General features: G+C 61.1%; 1 protein-coding gene across 1 annotated transcript; it reads right to left on the minus strand.

Annotated features, from left to right (window-relative positions):
• Window positions 1-351: 351 nt before the first annotated feature.
• IL11RA (interleukin 11 receptor subunit alpha) lies at window positions 352-5,655 on the minus strand. The gene is given in 15 exon segments (XM_050913629.1): window positions 352-368; window positions 482-564; window positions 1,267-1,366; window positions 1,767-1,862; window positions 2,342-2,483; window positions 2,599-2,666; window positions 2,669-2,761; window positions 2,900-3,063; window positions 3,486-3,518; window positions 4,401-4,515; window positions 4,724-4,890; window positions 5,121-5,184; window positions 5,558-5,581; window positions 5,584-5,619; window positions 5,622-5,655. Coding segments are annotated over 15 exon segments (1,236 nt in total).
• Window positions 5,656-14,747: the final 9,092 nt, after the last annotated feature.

Genomic DNA, 14,747 nt, shown 5'->3' on the forward strand with positions numbered 1-14,747 from the left:
CACCCCTGGGAGCCTGTACTCACAGTCCCCCTCGACACTGGACAGCGAAGTGGGGCTGGCTCGGTGCCCATGTCCCCATGTGTTCAGCAGCACCTGGCTGTGGGGACTGGCCTGTCACCCTGAGTCCGAGGTGCCTCCAGCCGGGTCCTGGCAGGCACAGGCAGCCCAAAGCTCCTGGGAGCAGAGCCTCTCTCCTTAGGGTCCATCCTGCACCCCCAGGGTGCTGGGGGCTCTGGAAATGTCTATGGCCATGGGGCGACCTGGGAGGCGTGAGCCCTGGGAGGCCAGCAGTGGCGTCAAGTCCCACGCATGGGCGAGCGGGTGTAGGGAGCGGGGTTCAGCCAGGACTCACTACAGGATCTGAGCCTCTGCTGAGAGAGAGGGCAGGGGGTCAGAGGGGGCACAGCCCTGCCTGCCCCCTTCCCCAGGGCAGCAGCAGATGAAGACCCTCGCCCTGCGCCCCCCCTGCACCCTGACTCACTTGGCAGCACTTTCAAGTGGGTGGCAGCAACCAAGAAGTTGCGGGGTTTTGTCTTGTCCTTGCCATGTTTCCTCACCCAGAGCCTGGGGACAGAGCAGCGGTGGCTGAGGACCCCGAGCAGCCCCCCTGGGCACTGGGACTGCCCGCGGCTCTGGTGATCCAGCTCTGCATCCCCATCCAGCTGTGACCAGCTGTGCCCAGCTGCTCCAGCTGGTCAGCTCCAGGGCTACAGCAGGAGTCAATCATGAGATTGGTCAGGGCTAGGATGGGGACAGGGACTGACAGCAGAGCCACAGCATGGCAGGGAGATCCCAGCAGTGGCAGGACGAGAGGGGACCTGGGGACAGGGTCAGCCAGGCAGTGCCTAGGGACAGGACTCTCAGGGGGCAAAGGCATATGGAGGGGTCTCTGCGCTGACCCTGGAGCAGGAGAATCCCCAGGAAGGCAGGAGGCTTTGGGGAGACATTAGTAGCAGCAGCGTCTTTAGGGGATACAGAGAAAAGTCCCATGGATGTGGGCTCCTCAGGAAGACTCCAGGCAGGCTGGGCAGTGCCGTGGCTGGTGGGGTGTGCTGGGAAGAGGCATTGATGTGGGGGTGATCAGCCCTGCCAAGGGGGCAAGGGGAGCATGAACCACCTTATGGGGCTGGCGTCAAGTCTGTTTGGGCAGGGACCCCAGAGCAGGGTTGGGGGGATATGGGGCACCCCATGCTGGGGGCTCAGGGGCCAGAGTGGGATGGGGACAGGCAGTCATGCAGACAACCCCCCCCCCAAAACCCAACCTACCAAATGAGGATGGTGATGACGAGAACGGCAGCCAGGACAAAGAAGGCGAAGATCCCGAGGGACACCAGGATGGCCATCTTCTCCAGGGGGTCGCTGTGGTCTGGGATAGAGAGACTGTCACAGCCGAGGGATGCCACAGCCCCCGGCACCCGGTGGGGACCCTGCAGCCAGGGCAGGCTAGTGCAGGGGTGGACCCTGCCCTCCTTTGGGGCCTGCTCCCACCCCGGAGAGCCGCTGGATCCTAGTACCTCCATCGCGCCCTGCAGCCCTGGATGCCCCAGAGAGAGGAAAAGCAGGGACTTGCTGGCTCCACTCAGAGATGGCTCTGGCCAAGCCCCCTGCAGACCCCGAGGGGTTCAGAACCCTATTGCAGGCTCCTGGACACCCCAGCACCCCAGACACACACAGGCATAGGGCAAGAAACCCTTCCCATTACTCTCAGCCACACGAGCCCAGGCAGGCAGCTGCCTGCAGGCAGTCCCCCCTCCTGCTCTACTCACTGATGGGCTCAGGGTTGGGAGCCCGCGAGGGCTCCTCGGCCAGGCTCTCCAGGCTGGCCTCTGTAGTGGTTTCTTCACTCGCTGCAGTGGCCGGGTCTGGAAGGACGGAGAGGTTGGGAATCACTCACCCAAAAACATGGGCAGCATCCCAGGGACCCACAGAGAGGAGCAAGGAAGGGTGCCCCTGTGCCCCAGGGGTCTCATGAGCCCAAGGGTGCCCCCAGGGTGCTAGTGGTGCTCTGGGGAGCCCTGCTCTGCCCCGAGGCTGTGGGGGGCCATCCCCAAATGGCAGCAGCACGGCTGCAGCCTGCCGTGGGGCTGGGAGCTGCTTTGCCCCCTTGCAGCTCTGCCTTCCACCATGGGGTCAGTTTTTGGATGGTGCATGGGACCGGCTTTTTGGGTCAACTTTAAGGGACCCCAGGAGCTGGGGCTTGCTCTGGGTGATATTTGGGGGGTGGGTGCCGTGGGGAAGGGGCTGGAGAGGGGCAGCCTGGAGTGCTGGAGGGCTTTGGGGAGGGATGGTGCAACCCGGTAGGGCTGCTGGGGGCTGCAGCCTGAGCCCCTCTTCCCGGCACCTCCGACCGGCGTCGTCCGGGCCTCAGCGCTCCACTCGCTCCAGTTCCCCGCATCCAGGAAATCCTTGGCACTGACTTGGACCACGTGCTCCAGCCCAGCGAAGGCGTCCGTGATCACCTCGGAGAGGTTCACCGTCTCCACCTGTGCCGGCAGAGGGGAGCCATGGGACAGGAGGGTGCACCCCTCACTGCCCTCCCCTGGCCCTGTGCCCACCCCGCTCCTGTGCCAGCTTTGCCTTCCCTCGCCCACCGCTTACCACGGACCAGGAGCAGTGGATGACAGGCCGGTACTGGAGCCGAAACCTGAGCTGGAAGTGGGGCTCCTTGGCCAGGAGGAGGGGTACTTCCAGCTCACATGGAGCCGTCGCGGGGCCAGGGGGATGGGCTCCACCACCAAGCCCTCCGGAGGGTCTGGCTTAACTGCGCGGGAGAGGACAGGGAGCCCTGTCACACCAGACCACCGCGCAGAGGGATGCTGGGCTCCCTGCCGCCACCCGGGGCTGGATGCCCGGGGAATGAATGGACAGGGGACGGATGGACGGATGGATGGGGACTCACTGATGGCCTGCATGGTGACATCGAGGAGGCGGAAGCTGGAGCCCAGTGGGTTCACCTCCGTGATGTTCAGGCGGTAGGAGCTCCAGAACTCTGACCCATGGACGGTGCAGGTGCCGGGGTGGGTCGGATCCTGCAGGCACGGCCCCACGTGCCCGTTCTTGTTCCTGCAGATGGGGAGACGGGGTGGTGACATGTGCCCCCCACCGGCTGTGCATAGTTTCCTGGTGCTGCCAAGGAGGTGCCATGCAGGGAGCCCCCTGTGCCAAGAGCCCGGTGGAGGAGGCAGCCCCTGTTACAGTTTGGGCAGGGTCCAGGCAGCTGCCCTCATCCTCCTAGAGCCCAGCACATCCCTCCAAGCACGATCAAAGGGACCCCCATCCCATCCCAGCCCCACAGTCCCTGCTGCAAAGGTACCTCCCTGGGGCAAACCCTTCTCCCAGGCTCCCAGGCCCCCAGGCTTGGGGAGACGGTTCTCCCATGGGGACACCCAGCCCTCGCCTCAGGGACCCCGCTGAGGACAGTGGCAGAGCCTTTGGGATGGGGGCCAGTCCCCAGGGCACAGGACCGGAGTGGGAGCCAGTCCTACCTCCGCTTCTCTTCGCCTGTCAGAGATTTCTTCCTGCCACGGAGAGAGATGGAAAAGTAGACAGTGAAGATGGGAGATGGCATGAAGCCAACCCCACCGTGACCCAGAGGAGGGACAGGGTTCTCCACCCAGGTCCTGGGGGGCTGCTCTGCTGCACCCCACTCCCACATTGATGCACATGGGCGACATGGCACAGGGGCTGGAGCTAAAACTGTGCCCAGCCCTGCCAGCGAGCAGCCTGGCAGCAGGAGCCAGGGGCTGGGGGTCCCAGGGGAACAAGACGGCAGGGTGCCCAGAAGGGTCCTGCACAGAGCACACCCCTCACCCGCCTGGAGCTTCATCGCGCAGCAGCAGCAAAGGCACGGGGATGTTGATAAAAGCAGCTCCCTGGCAGTTGGCTTTGCCTTCACCCTACAGCCCCCAAACATTCCTGCTTCCCACCGCCAGCTCCCTGCTGAGCCCCCAGCCCCCTGCTCCTACGGCTTTCAGCAGGGCTGTGCTTTACAGGCTCCAGCTGACTTCAAAGCAGCCTGCTAATTTGGCCTGCCAGGATAATTAGAAGCAGCGATGCTTCCCGGGCTCCTTTCATCCCGAAGCATGCCGAAGTGCTTGGCGGCTTGCAGATGACCTGCTTCTCTTTTATAGCCCCTCCAGTGCTGGCAGAGCTGTCATCAGGGAGGGAGCCTGCCTGTGCCAGCCCCCCAACACTGCTGGGGGCCCCCCTTGGAGCAAGCAAATCCTTGGTGCCCTGCTTGCCCCGAAACACAACCTGCTCCAGGGCGCAGCGTGGTCTTTGGGGCAGGATGTGAACCCAGGGCATAGGTCAGATGGCCAGCAGGATTTGGGGTTATCCTTGGCCGGGACCAGGCCTCACCTCATAAACCCCCTAGCCTGTGCCCTGTAGGGATACATCACCTGTAGGTGGTGATGTATCTGGTGGGGAGGAAGGTCTCCAGGCTGGAGGTCCAGGAGCAGGAGAAGTTCTCGTAGTTGGACGCTCTGCAGGACACAAAGGGGACCCCCGGCAGGTCTGGGGTCCGGGGGAGGCGACGGTCAGCAAGGGGTCCCCCGTCCCGCAGCCCAGCCAGCACACAGGGATCCGTGTGTCACTGCAAAGTCCCCTCTTGGCAAGCCCCTGCCAGGGGTACGGGCAGTGCCAAATCCCCCTGGATGCCATCGCTGGCCCATCCCACGGGGCCACACCCCCCCACATCCCAGCCTGTGGACATGCTACTCACACCCCAGCCGCAGGGACACGGCATGCAGGAGGCCACCATCCTCGCTGTGGCAGCTGTAGGTCCCTGCAGCGGCCAAGCCGGTGCATGGCAGCACCAGCCCTCCCTGCCGAATGGCCGAGCCCTCTGGCAGCGCCATGGCACCTGCCCGTCTCCATTGCACTGGCGAGCTGGGGAGGAGAGACCGGGTAGGTGGCATTAGAGGACAGAGACAGCGGGGCCACCCCAGCCACACGCGGGGCCGTGCAAGCTGGGGGAGAGGGGACAGGGCAGTGCGCTGATGCCGAGAGAAGGGGCTCAGCTGGGGACAGGGACAGCAAGCTTGCTCCCGTCCACTTTTTTGGAGCTCACCCTGTAAACCATCCCATCGGATAAATCCCCCAGCGTGCATGGAAAACACCTACCCGGCGCAGGCACCGTGCACGACAAGGTCACATCCGTCCCCACCTGGCCGTACTGCACACCTGGAGGGACACACACCCCCCAGACAGGTGTCAGGACCTCGTGCCACCCCGTGCCAGGGCTGGGTGTCAAGGTGAGCAGCTTGGGGCTATACACCCCTGGAGAGCTGGGTGCTGGCTGCGAGGGTCTTGCTTCACACAGGTACCACCATGGGGGACTGGGAAAGACTGGTCCCAGTTGGGGCTGGGCAATGGGCAGCTGCAGGGGGGGCTGGCCAGAGGACACCCATTGCTGTGGGGCTGTGTTTCGGTACGCCCTGAGTCTGGTAGGTCTGTGCCTGCTTGGGGGAATGGGGTGCCCCCAGGATCCCCACGCTGGAGGGTCATGCCTGCTGGGATGTGGGGGGTTACGCGGGGGGCTCAGGGGAGGGCTCACCTTCCTCTCCCCAGCCCTCGGGATGGCAAGGGAGGCTGATGCCAGGGCTGCTGCGAGGAAACCATCACCCTGCCCAGGCCTGGGATGGGACTGCTCATCTGGAGGAGGCAGAGTGGGGAAGGGAGAGGGCATTATCCCCTGCAACGGGGTGGCCAGCGGGGCCACAAACCAGAGCATCCCTGCAGGACCATGCACCCCACATCTCCCCCTCGTCTCATCCCATCCTGCTGGGGACAGCATGGGGAGCACGGCTGCCAAGGAGTCCCCGTGCCTGGAGGGGGGACACAAAGGGCAAACACTGACCAGGAGCTCGGGCTGCGTGGGCTGGCAGGATTAAGGGCTCTTTGCCATTGCAGTCCTGTGCCAGGAGCCCTGGCTGGCTCCCAGCCCTGCGAGAAAACTGGGGTGATCCAGAGACCTGTGCCGGTGCAGCTGGAGTAGGAAGGGACCGAGGAGAAATTCTGGCCTGTTTTTATGTGGCAGGAGACATTGATTAGATCTGAACAGGCTCACACAGCCAGGGAGAGCAGGTCTGTGAGAGCTCAGACCGCACGAGATCGGGGCTGGCTGGGGGTCCTGTGTCACTGCCCATACCTGTACCCACTGCAGGGCTGGTCTGTGCAGGTCTGTGCCCTTCTGGGCCGTTTGGGGTCTCTGGGCCCAGGGAGAACAGCCCTGAAATCCCTTCCTCCCACTCAGAGACCACCAGTGAGGGGGATACTGAGGCAGGATGTGCATCCAGCTCTCCATGGGTCAACCCCAGCCACAGACTGGGCCTCTCTACCACAGCACAGCCAGCATCGACATTTGTGCCAGCCAGCATCACCCTGTCCATCCCAGCCAGCATCGCCCTGTCTGTGCCAGCCAGCATTGCCCTGAGGTGTCCGTCTCAGCCAGCATCATTCTGTCCATGCCAGCCAGCATCACCCTGTCCATAGCAGCCAGCATCGCCCTGAGGTGTCTGTCCCAGCCTCCATCGTCCTGCACATATCAGCCAGCATCTCCCTGTCTGTGCCAGCCAGCATCTCCCTGTCCATCCAGCCAGCATCGCTTTAAGGCATCCACCCCAGCCAGCATCGCTCTAAGGCATCCATTCCAGCCTGCATTGTCCTGCACATATCAGCCAGTGTCACCCTGTCCATCCCAGCCAGCATCACCCTGTCTGTGCCAGCCAGCATTGCCCCAGGGCATCCATCCTGGCCAGCATCACGCTATCCATCCATCTCAGCAGCATCATACTGTCCCTATCAGCCAGCCCTGCCTGCCCCAGCAGGCACAGACAGCTGAATCATTTCTCCCTGAAAGACTCCCTGCCCACCCCACACAAATGGGCAGGCCTGCTTATTTACACCCATATTGCTGGGCTCTGCTCCTGGCTGCAGGTGGGCAGGGGCCGAGGGCACAGGAGGCAGTGAACTCCCTGCCAGCCCCAAGCGCAGGCTGCAGCTCGTGGGCATAAATCCGCATCCCCCTGAGTCACCCGGGTTCAACAACCGAGGAGGGATGCTCAGGGATGCTCCAGCCCTGGAAAGGTGCCCTGGAACAGCTGCCGGTTTCTCTCCTGCAGGAAGGCTGCCGGCCCTGAGTCTGGTGTGCCGCAGGCACCCGCAGACCGAACCGCATGGCAAAGGAAACGAGAGCCACAAGGAGATGCGTTGAAACCCAGCGAGTGCAGGGGGAAGGCGCGCAGCACCCTGCATCAGCCCCATCCTGAACACACCAGGCAGCCTCAAACACAAGCCTCAAACGTAAATAATTTCATGAGACTGTCATAAGCTTTTCCTACCAAACCACCTGTAGAAACGTTCCCAAGAAACATCAGTTAAAAGCTCTCTGCCAAAACTATGCTGGTAACTAACTGGGAACATTCGTCCTGAAAGTAAAATATTTTGGTGATGGAAAAAACCCCCAGACTTAAAATACACTTAAAAGCAGCAACCAAAAATAACTCCAAACACCACGCAGGCTAGAGTTAAGGGGATAGTGCTGGGGGGGGGTCAGGGGAAGGGAGAGTGTGTTAGTGTGGACAGAGAGAAATAGTTTTAAAATAAAATAATTTCTTCTCCTGACCACCCTGGGTTTTCATGGAAACGCTGTGGAGGGTGAAGGCAAAGCTGCTGCACCCATCGCCCACCATGCCCCTCTGTGGCAGGGGGATATGCTCTGGGCACTGGCTCACTGATGACATGAGCTTGCCAGGTCTCAGGGCCGCTGACTGGTTCAAGACCAGCCTGGAAAAATGACCCTGCAGCCGCGATGCTCAAAGGCATCTTTCCCTGCACGGACAAAGGAAGAGCTGGGGGCACGGTACGATTTGCAGCTAGCTGCTGCTAACGCCCCCGGGGAACAGTGCAAGCCCTGCCTGGCTAGCCTGGCTGCGGGTGGTAATGCCCACGGACCCAGAGGCACCCCAGACCTCTACATGGTGGCAGAGGGCATCTCTGTAGACCCCATCCCCAGCCACATCCCAACCCCTGATCTCCATGACAACCCCCAGCGGTCCCCCACCACTCACCCTGAGGGCCACCCTGCATCCTCCCACCCTTCAGCACCCTCCGTCCCAGGGCCCCCCAGCACTCCCCATCCTCACCCCAGCATCCCATGAGCTCCCCTGCCTCAGACAGGCTCTTTTGGGCAGCTGCCCACCCCTGCCAGCACGGCGTGGGGGAAGGCAGTACTGAGCTCCCCCTAGACACACACATTGGCTTAATAAATGATCCGCCTGAGCGTTGCTGAAACCTAGCCACAGCTGAACACCACCGCAGAGAGAAGAAACAGGGCAAGCCCTTCCTCGCCTGCCCGAAGGCCACAAACAAAAGGGGAAGGAGCCACAGAGCGGAGGAAGACCCGGAGCCCTCGCCTGCCCTGGGTGTGGCAGCGTGGCAGGGGGCCAGGCGCTCTGGGCCAGGCAGAGCTGCAAAACAGCCTGCCCAGAAAGGATCCCCTTACTTTCTGCAACCAAACTCCCTGGCCGAGGGGAAAACAGGCGTGCAAATGAACTCACACGCATGTGGGTTGCCAGGCCACCTTCCTTAGCGGCTCTGCACCCCCATGGACAGGCACACAGGTGGAGAAAGCATCCCTCTATGCTTGCACTGGTGGTGACATATCCCGGGGACGGGGAGTCCCGGCACAGTGGCCCTGGAGCCGAGCTGGGGCAGAGGGAACAATCGGAGCTTTTCTTCCTCCCTGCGTGCTAATACTGGGCCAAGAGGCGTCTGCCGCCTGCCCGGGGCTGGGTGACCTCCCGTGGCCATGGCCAGGGCAGTGGGACCAAGCCCAGCCTGGGGCTGTGGCTTGGCCCTGGCAGGGAGGGCAGTGGTGCTGGACTCCACACCCCCAGCACAGGATGCTTTCATCACCAGCATGGCCAGAGTGATCAGGCTGTGCGTGGCACCCATGGGTGCAAGCCAGAAATGCAAGGTGCCATCCTCCATCCTGCACTGATCTCTGTCCTGCTGGGCATCATTTTAGCTCATCCAAAGGTTTTTGGGGAGATGCGGGGAGAAATCCTGCCATGAACCCCTTCCTGCATCCAAACCGAAATGCCGCGAGCCAAAACATCCCCCATCCCCCAAATCACAGCCATGTGCACTGGCACTGATGCTAACACAGGGTGTGACAGTCCCCCTGGCACGGCCGCTCTGTGCCATGCCCCGCCGTGGCCTGGCAAAGCCCGGCGCAGATTCCTGGGGGAGGCCAACTTTCCATTGCGCTCAGCACTTTGAAAGACAGTGGGTTTTGGTTTTTTTTTTTGCTTTGCTTCATTTGAAGTCGCTTTTCAAAGAGAACAAGCCGCACGCAGAGCCAGGGGTGGGGGGGGGACACACATGCAGATGATGCTGTGCCGGGGGCTGAAGATGGCAGGGGGAGACATGGGATGCTCCCCACCGAGCACAGAAAGCTGGGGTTCCTCCTAACCTCTCCCTGGGTGGTCCGGGGCAGCATTGCTGCAACAGAGATGTGGCAAATAAAACAACCCAAGAGCATTTGGCAGCTCTGCCCGCCGCATGCTGGGCCCTGCCAGAGCCACCCACCTGCAAAAAGCTGCTCTGCAAGGGCAACATCTGACACCAGCTGGCTCTAATGCCCTGGACATGGCATCATGCTGCACTCCTGCCCCTGAGCTGGTGGAGCATCCCTGGCCCAAGCCCCAGACTCTCCTCTTTGCCAGTGCCTGCTGTGGGAAACCTGTCCCATGGCCAAGGGCAGCAGCATTTCAAAGCAGCAGGAATTTCCCTCTTCTTGCTTTCCTGCGGGGTTGGGAGGGCAGTGCCCCGCTAACCCCCTCTCCTCCTGGCAGCCCTGCAGAAGCACTGTGCCCCGCTCCGAGGAGCTGCGGCGTGGCCTAAGCCCATCCCCATGGCCACTGCTCTGCCCAGAAACCTGGCAGCATCCCACCCCTGCAGCATCGGTGGCCTCCATCCCCACCAACACTGCACACCTCAGCACCATCCCCTCTTCAGATGCGAGTGAAAGGCTGGAGGGTTTCGTACCCAACAGCATGGCTAGACCTGGAGGTGGCACAACCCCATGGCACCAGCTGGGAATTGCATCAACATGCACCTTTGGGTGGGGGGAGCATCAACCCTGCTGCTGAGTTGGTCCCCTGCAACCAGCCACCCCTGTCCCCTAAACACCACTGGGTGCCCAGAGAAAGCCCAGCAATAGGTGCCGGTGGGAGGGAGGCGCGTCCCCCACCGCCTCTGGATGACGAGCCCCCAGGACTGCCGGCAGTGCCCGGGGCACCTCCTCGCCCACCCTGGGCACTGCCGGGGTGATGCTCCCCAAGGCCAAAGGGAGAGCCCCACTCGCCGTCCCCAGCCCCTCTGGTGCCTTGGGGACCTCAAAAAGGGCTGCTTTCCTCTGCACCCCTTCAGTGGGGTGCTGAGCACCCATGGGCCCCCATGCCTGCTGGGCTGAGCTGAGCCGGCACACACACACGCACACCTGCACCCACTGCGACCCCAGCACCCACTGCTGGAATTACCCCAACTAAACCAGTAAAACCAGTCACAGCCTTTCCCTGTGAGGCTGGTGCAATCCAATAACCCCCTTGCAGCCTGAACGCGGGGCTAAACCCAAGCAGCCCATGTGCGGGGCTACATCCAGTACAGTCCCAGTGAGGGGCTTAACCCAGTGCAGCCCAAACATGGGATTAAACCCTGCTCATCCCAGGAGTGAAATTAAACCCAACTCAGCCCAGGAGTGGAATTAAATCCAGTGCACTCCAAACTTGGGGTTAAATCCAGTGCAGTCCAAATGTGGGGTTAACCCCAGCTCAGCCCAAATGTGGGGTTAAACCCAGCTCAGCCCAAACACAGGGTTAACCCCAGAACCGCCCCGGGAACTGGTTCATCTCCACAGCCAGGCACAAGGCAAATCCTCATCCAACCCAGACAAACCCTCCCCCCCATCCCCTGGCGATGCCCTGCTGACCCTGCTGACCACAACCACGGTGTCCAAACCCAAGTGCAAACACCCCCCATACCCTGAGGGTCACCTCTCTCCTCCACAGGGCTGGCGGCCGCTAGCAGGACCCAGTGCTGAGGGGCCAGGGGGCCACCCCATGCCTCGGCATGGCAGCAGGGCAGGCTTTTCTCTTACCCCGGCTGGGAAACTCCCACCCCAACACCCCAAACACTGGCAGCATTGCATTTGGAGGGGGGGAGAGAAGGGGTCCCCCCTCTCCCCATCCCCATGCTCCCTCCCCCAAAGCCACACGCCAGAGAAATACCTAAAAAAAATCTCCCGGCTGTAAAGAAACCCACCAACGCTGCAGCTGGAGTCCCTGCTGTCCTCGGCATAGGGTTGCAGGATGGGTACAAGCACGGCAGAGCCTGTGCCAGATCCGGGGACACGAGTGGGACTCACCGGCAGGGAGTTGGGCCACCCTGTGATTAGAGTAGGGCAGGAAAGGCTTTTCCTGTCCTGGGAGTGTTTGGGATTTGGGATATTTTTTTGCTCCCAGGCTCAGCCCAGCCCGACAGAGGTTTCAGTGAACCCACAGCTCCCAGCATGATGGGGGCAGCCAGGCACCAGCCTGCACCCCGGCATTTCACCCCCCTCAAAATAAACAGCTCACCATACCGTGGCACAAACTCTCCCCCAGCTAGCAATTTGCTGTCACTCCTTTTGCAAAACAAAATCCCTTTTGGGCCTTTTGGCCAGAGAGGGATTTCAGGTGTCATTAAGGGCCACCTGGGCAGTCAAATAAAGCCACCACCAAAGGGTGGCCCATTAACCCTTTGCAGCCCACTGGTGGTGTCCCTGCATGGGGGGAGGATGGCGGTTGTGGACCCCCAGCAATGTGCAATGTGGGGATGCTGGTGCCGGGCTCTGGCACCTGGTGGGACAACCATGGCTCGTCTTCTCCAAGCTTGGAGGCAACCCTGCCTGCTTTGCTAAGGGGAGGCAGCCCAGGGGATGCAGCAGGGTACGAGGCACGTGGCAGGGCTAGAGGCTGGGGAAACACCTCACTGTGGCAGCATCCATGCCCCCCACCTCGTGCTGGGTCAATTGGACGGCAGCCCCCAAGCCAAAAGGAGAGGTGGAGAAGTGGCAAGAAGCGAGCAAAAGCTGGGGCAGAAGCCCACTGCCGAGGCTGGGGGCTGCAGTGCAGGGCCAGGGGATGGGGGCTGTGCCCTGCCTGAGTTGAGAAGGTTGGAAAAACACCATCTGGCTTGTTTTCTGCTGGGGGAAAATAAAAAACAACCAAGTTCTGAAAGATTAAGTGCAAGCATATCTGAGTGGGGGGGAAAGCAGGGCAACGTGGTGAGCGTGCTGACACATCTCCTTCCACGACGCTGGAGAGATGCCCCGGCCTTGCTCGGGGCCAGCTCTGTTTACAGGCTCCTATTGTCTCTTTTTTTCCTTTTGGGGTTCCCCCCCCTCAATGTTATAGTTCAAAGTAAACAAAAGCAAGCAGCCTCTCACTCCAAATATTTCAGCCATCTCAAACTTTCTCCAGAGGGGAGCTGCCCATTGAATTTTCCTCGTCCAAAAGAATTTCTAAATGTTCCCGTTGCAGCCTGCTCTGACTGGAGGCCAAGGCAGCTCTGAAATCCTTTGCGAAACACTCAAGCTGCCCTCTGCACAGCCCAGCTCCAGCCAGAGGCACCCAGGTCCCTTTGCCAGGACCAGCAGCCGCCACACCCCAAAACCCCCCATGCATGGGGAACCCTCCAGCCTGGCATACTTGCCAGAGGGGGGTGGAGGCATGTCCCAGCCTGTACAACCCCCCCAGCCCATCACCTGAAAGGAGCCAGCAGGTCCTGGTGAGGCCAGATCCTGCTTTTTATATTTTAAACTGCCGCTACAGTTACTATTGCCCCGAGACAGCGATGCTGGTGCAAAGGGCTTGGGTGCACCAGGGGGCAGCAGGGCAAGCCCATGTACAGCAGCATCCCCTTTGTAGGCCTCTCTACTCTGCCAGCAGGGGGGATGGAGGGCGAAGTAGCTGCCAGAGCTCCTCGGAGGAGCTGCTGGCAGCATCCCGGGCACCAGGAGGGCAGTTTGCAGCAGTGATGCCTGCTTGGTGCCCACTTGCTCACCGCTTGGGCAGACAGAGCAGGAGGGGATGCCGTGCTGCACCCATCCCTGGGGATGGAGGAGGGGCACAGTGCTGTCCCTTTCATGTCCCTGGCAGATGGCACGTGGAGGGGAGGAGGAAATGTCCTCCAGTATGAGCTGTGGCGCTGGGTGCCACCCAAGGGTGCTGCCCCTCCCTGGCCCACATCGCATGGTCAGGGTGTGCACCCCAGTCCTGCTCGGCATCGGGCTTTAAACCCAAGAAGAGGTGGGACTCCAACGTGGGCAAGCAGAGACCCCCAAGAGCTCCCTCAGCTCCGGCTAGGCACAGATGTGGTGTGGGACCCACTGGACCCCAGCGTGGGGGTGCCGGCACTGCTCAGCCCACCGGCAATGGGGCGGCCCCTGAAACAACTGCAGGGAGAAAAGCCTAGCCAAAAAGCCCCACAAGAAAACCAGCAGTCAAGGGAACAAGCACCCGAAGCTCAGCCCAGGGTGGATTTTGCTGTCAATGCAAGCCATTGTGGTGGCCTGGCACGTTGATGTCCCCTGCTCATTTTCCCGAATGGTCCCTGGATGGGTGTCACCGGGTAGGTGGTCCCGCAGCCCAACACACACCCGGACACGCTGGAGAGCCCCTGCGTCCTCCCTCCCCAGGCATGCAGGGATTTTGGGGGCTGTGACCCCTCGATGCACCCACGTGGTCACTCTGGGAGGATGTCATGGTTTAACCCCAGCCAGCAACTAAGCACCACACAGCCACTTCCCCCTCCCCCCTCCCAGTGGGGTGAGGAGGAAGATTGGAAAAAAAAAAGGCAAAACTCATGGGTTGAGATAAGAACAGTTTAATAACTAAAGTAAAATAAAATATAATACTACTACTAATAATATAATAATAATAATAATTGTAATGAAAAGGAATATAACAAAATAAAAGAGAAATAACACCCAAGAAAAGACAAGTGATGCACGATGCAATTGCTCATCACCCGCTGACCGATGCCCGAGCAGCGATCCACCCCTCCCAGCCAACTCCCCCCTGTTTATATACTGGGCATGACATTCTATGGTATGGAATACCCCTTTGGCTAGTTCAGGTCAGCTGTCCTGGCCATGCTCCCTCCCAGCTTCTTGTGCACCTGCTTGCTGGCAGAGCATGGGAAACTGAAAAATTCTTAACTTAGGATAAGCGCTACTTAGCAACAACTAAAACATCAGTGTGTTATCAACAGTATTCTCACACTAAATCCAAAACCCAGCACTGTACCAGCTACTAAGAAGAAAATTAACTCTATCCCAACCGAAACCAAGACAGAGGGCAAAACCTCGCTGGTACCCACTGCACACACACACACACCCCCCGCAGCATCCTGCCCCAGCAGGTGCAGAGTCCCATGCCACTGCAGCAGCACTGGTGGGCAGGGATACCTCTGCTCCACGTCGGACGGGGGTCTCGCCACGGGACGGGGCTCTGCCAGGCGCCCCTGCAGCCACCCGCTGCCCTGCCACCTCTGCACCATCTCCCCGCACCGCCTCACCAGGCTCTCCTCCTGCGTGGAGGCTGCTGGGTGGCTTGGCGCGGGAGAGGTGCCCTGCCCCGAGTAGCCCCCTCCCCTATAAAGGGGCCAGGCAGTGGCTGTGCAGGGAGCAGAGCCCCCAG

Source organism: Gymnogyps californianus, chromosome Z, assembly GCF_018139145.2.
Source record: "Gymnogyps californianus isolate 813 chromosome Z, ASM1813914v2, whole genome shotgun sequence".
Taxonomy (NCBI): domain Eukaryota; kingdom Metazoa; phylum Chordata; class Aves; order Accipitriformes; family Cathartidae; genus Gymnogyps; species Gymnogyps californianus.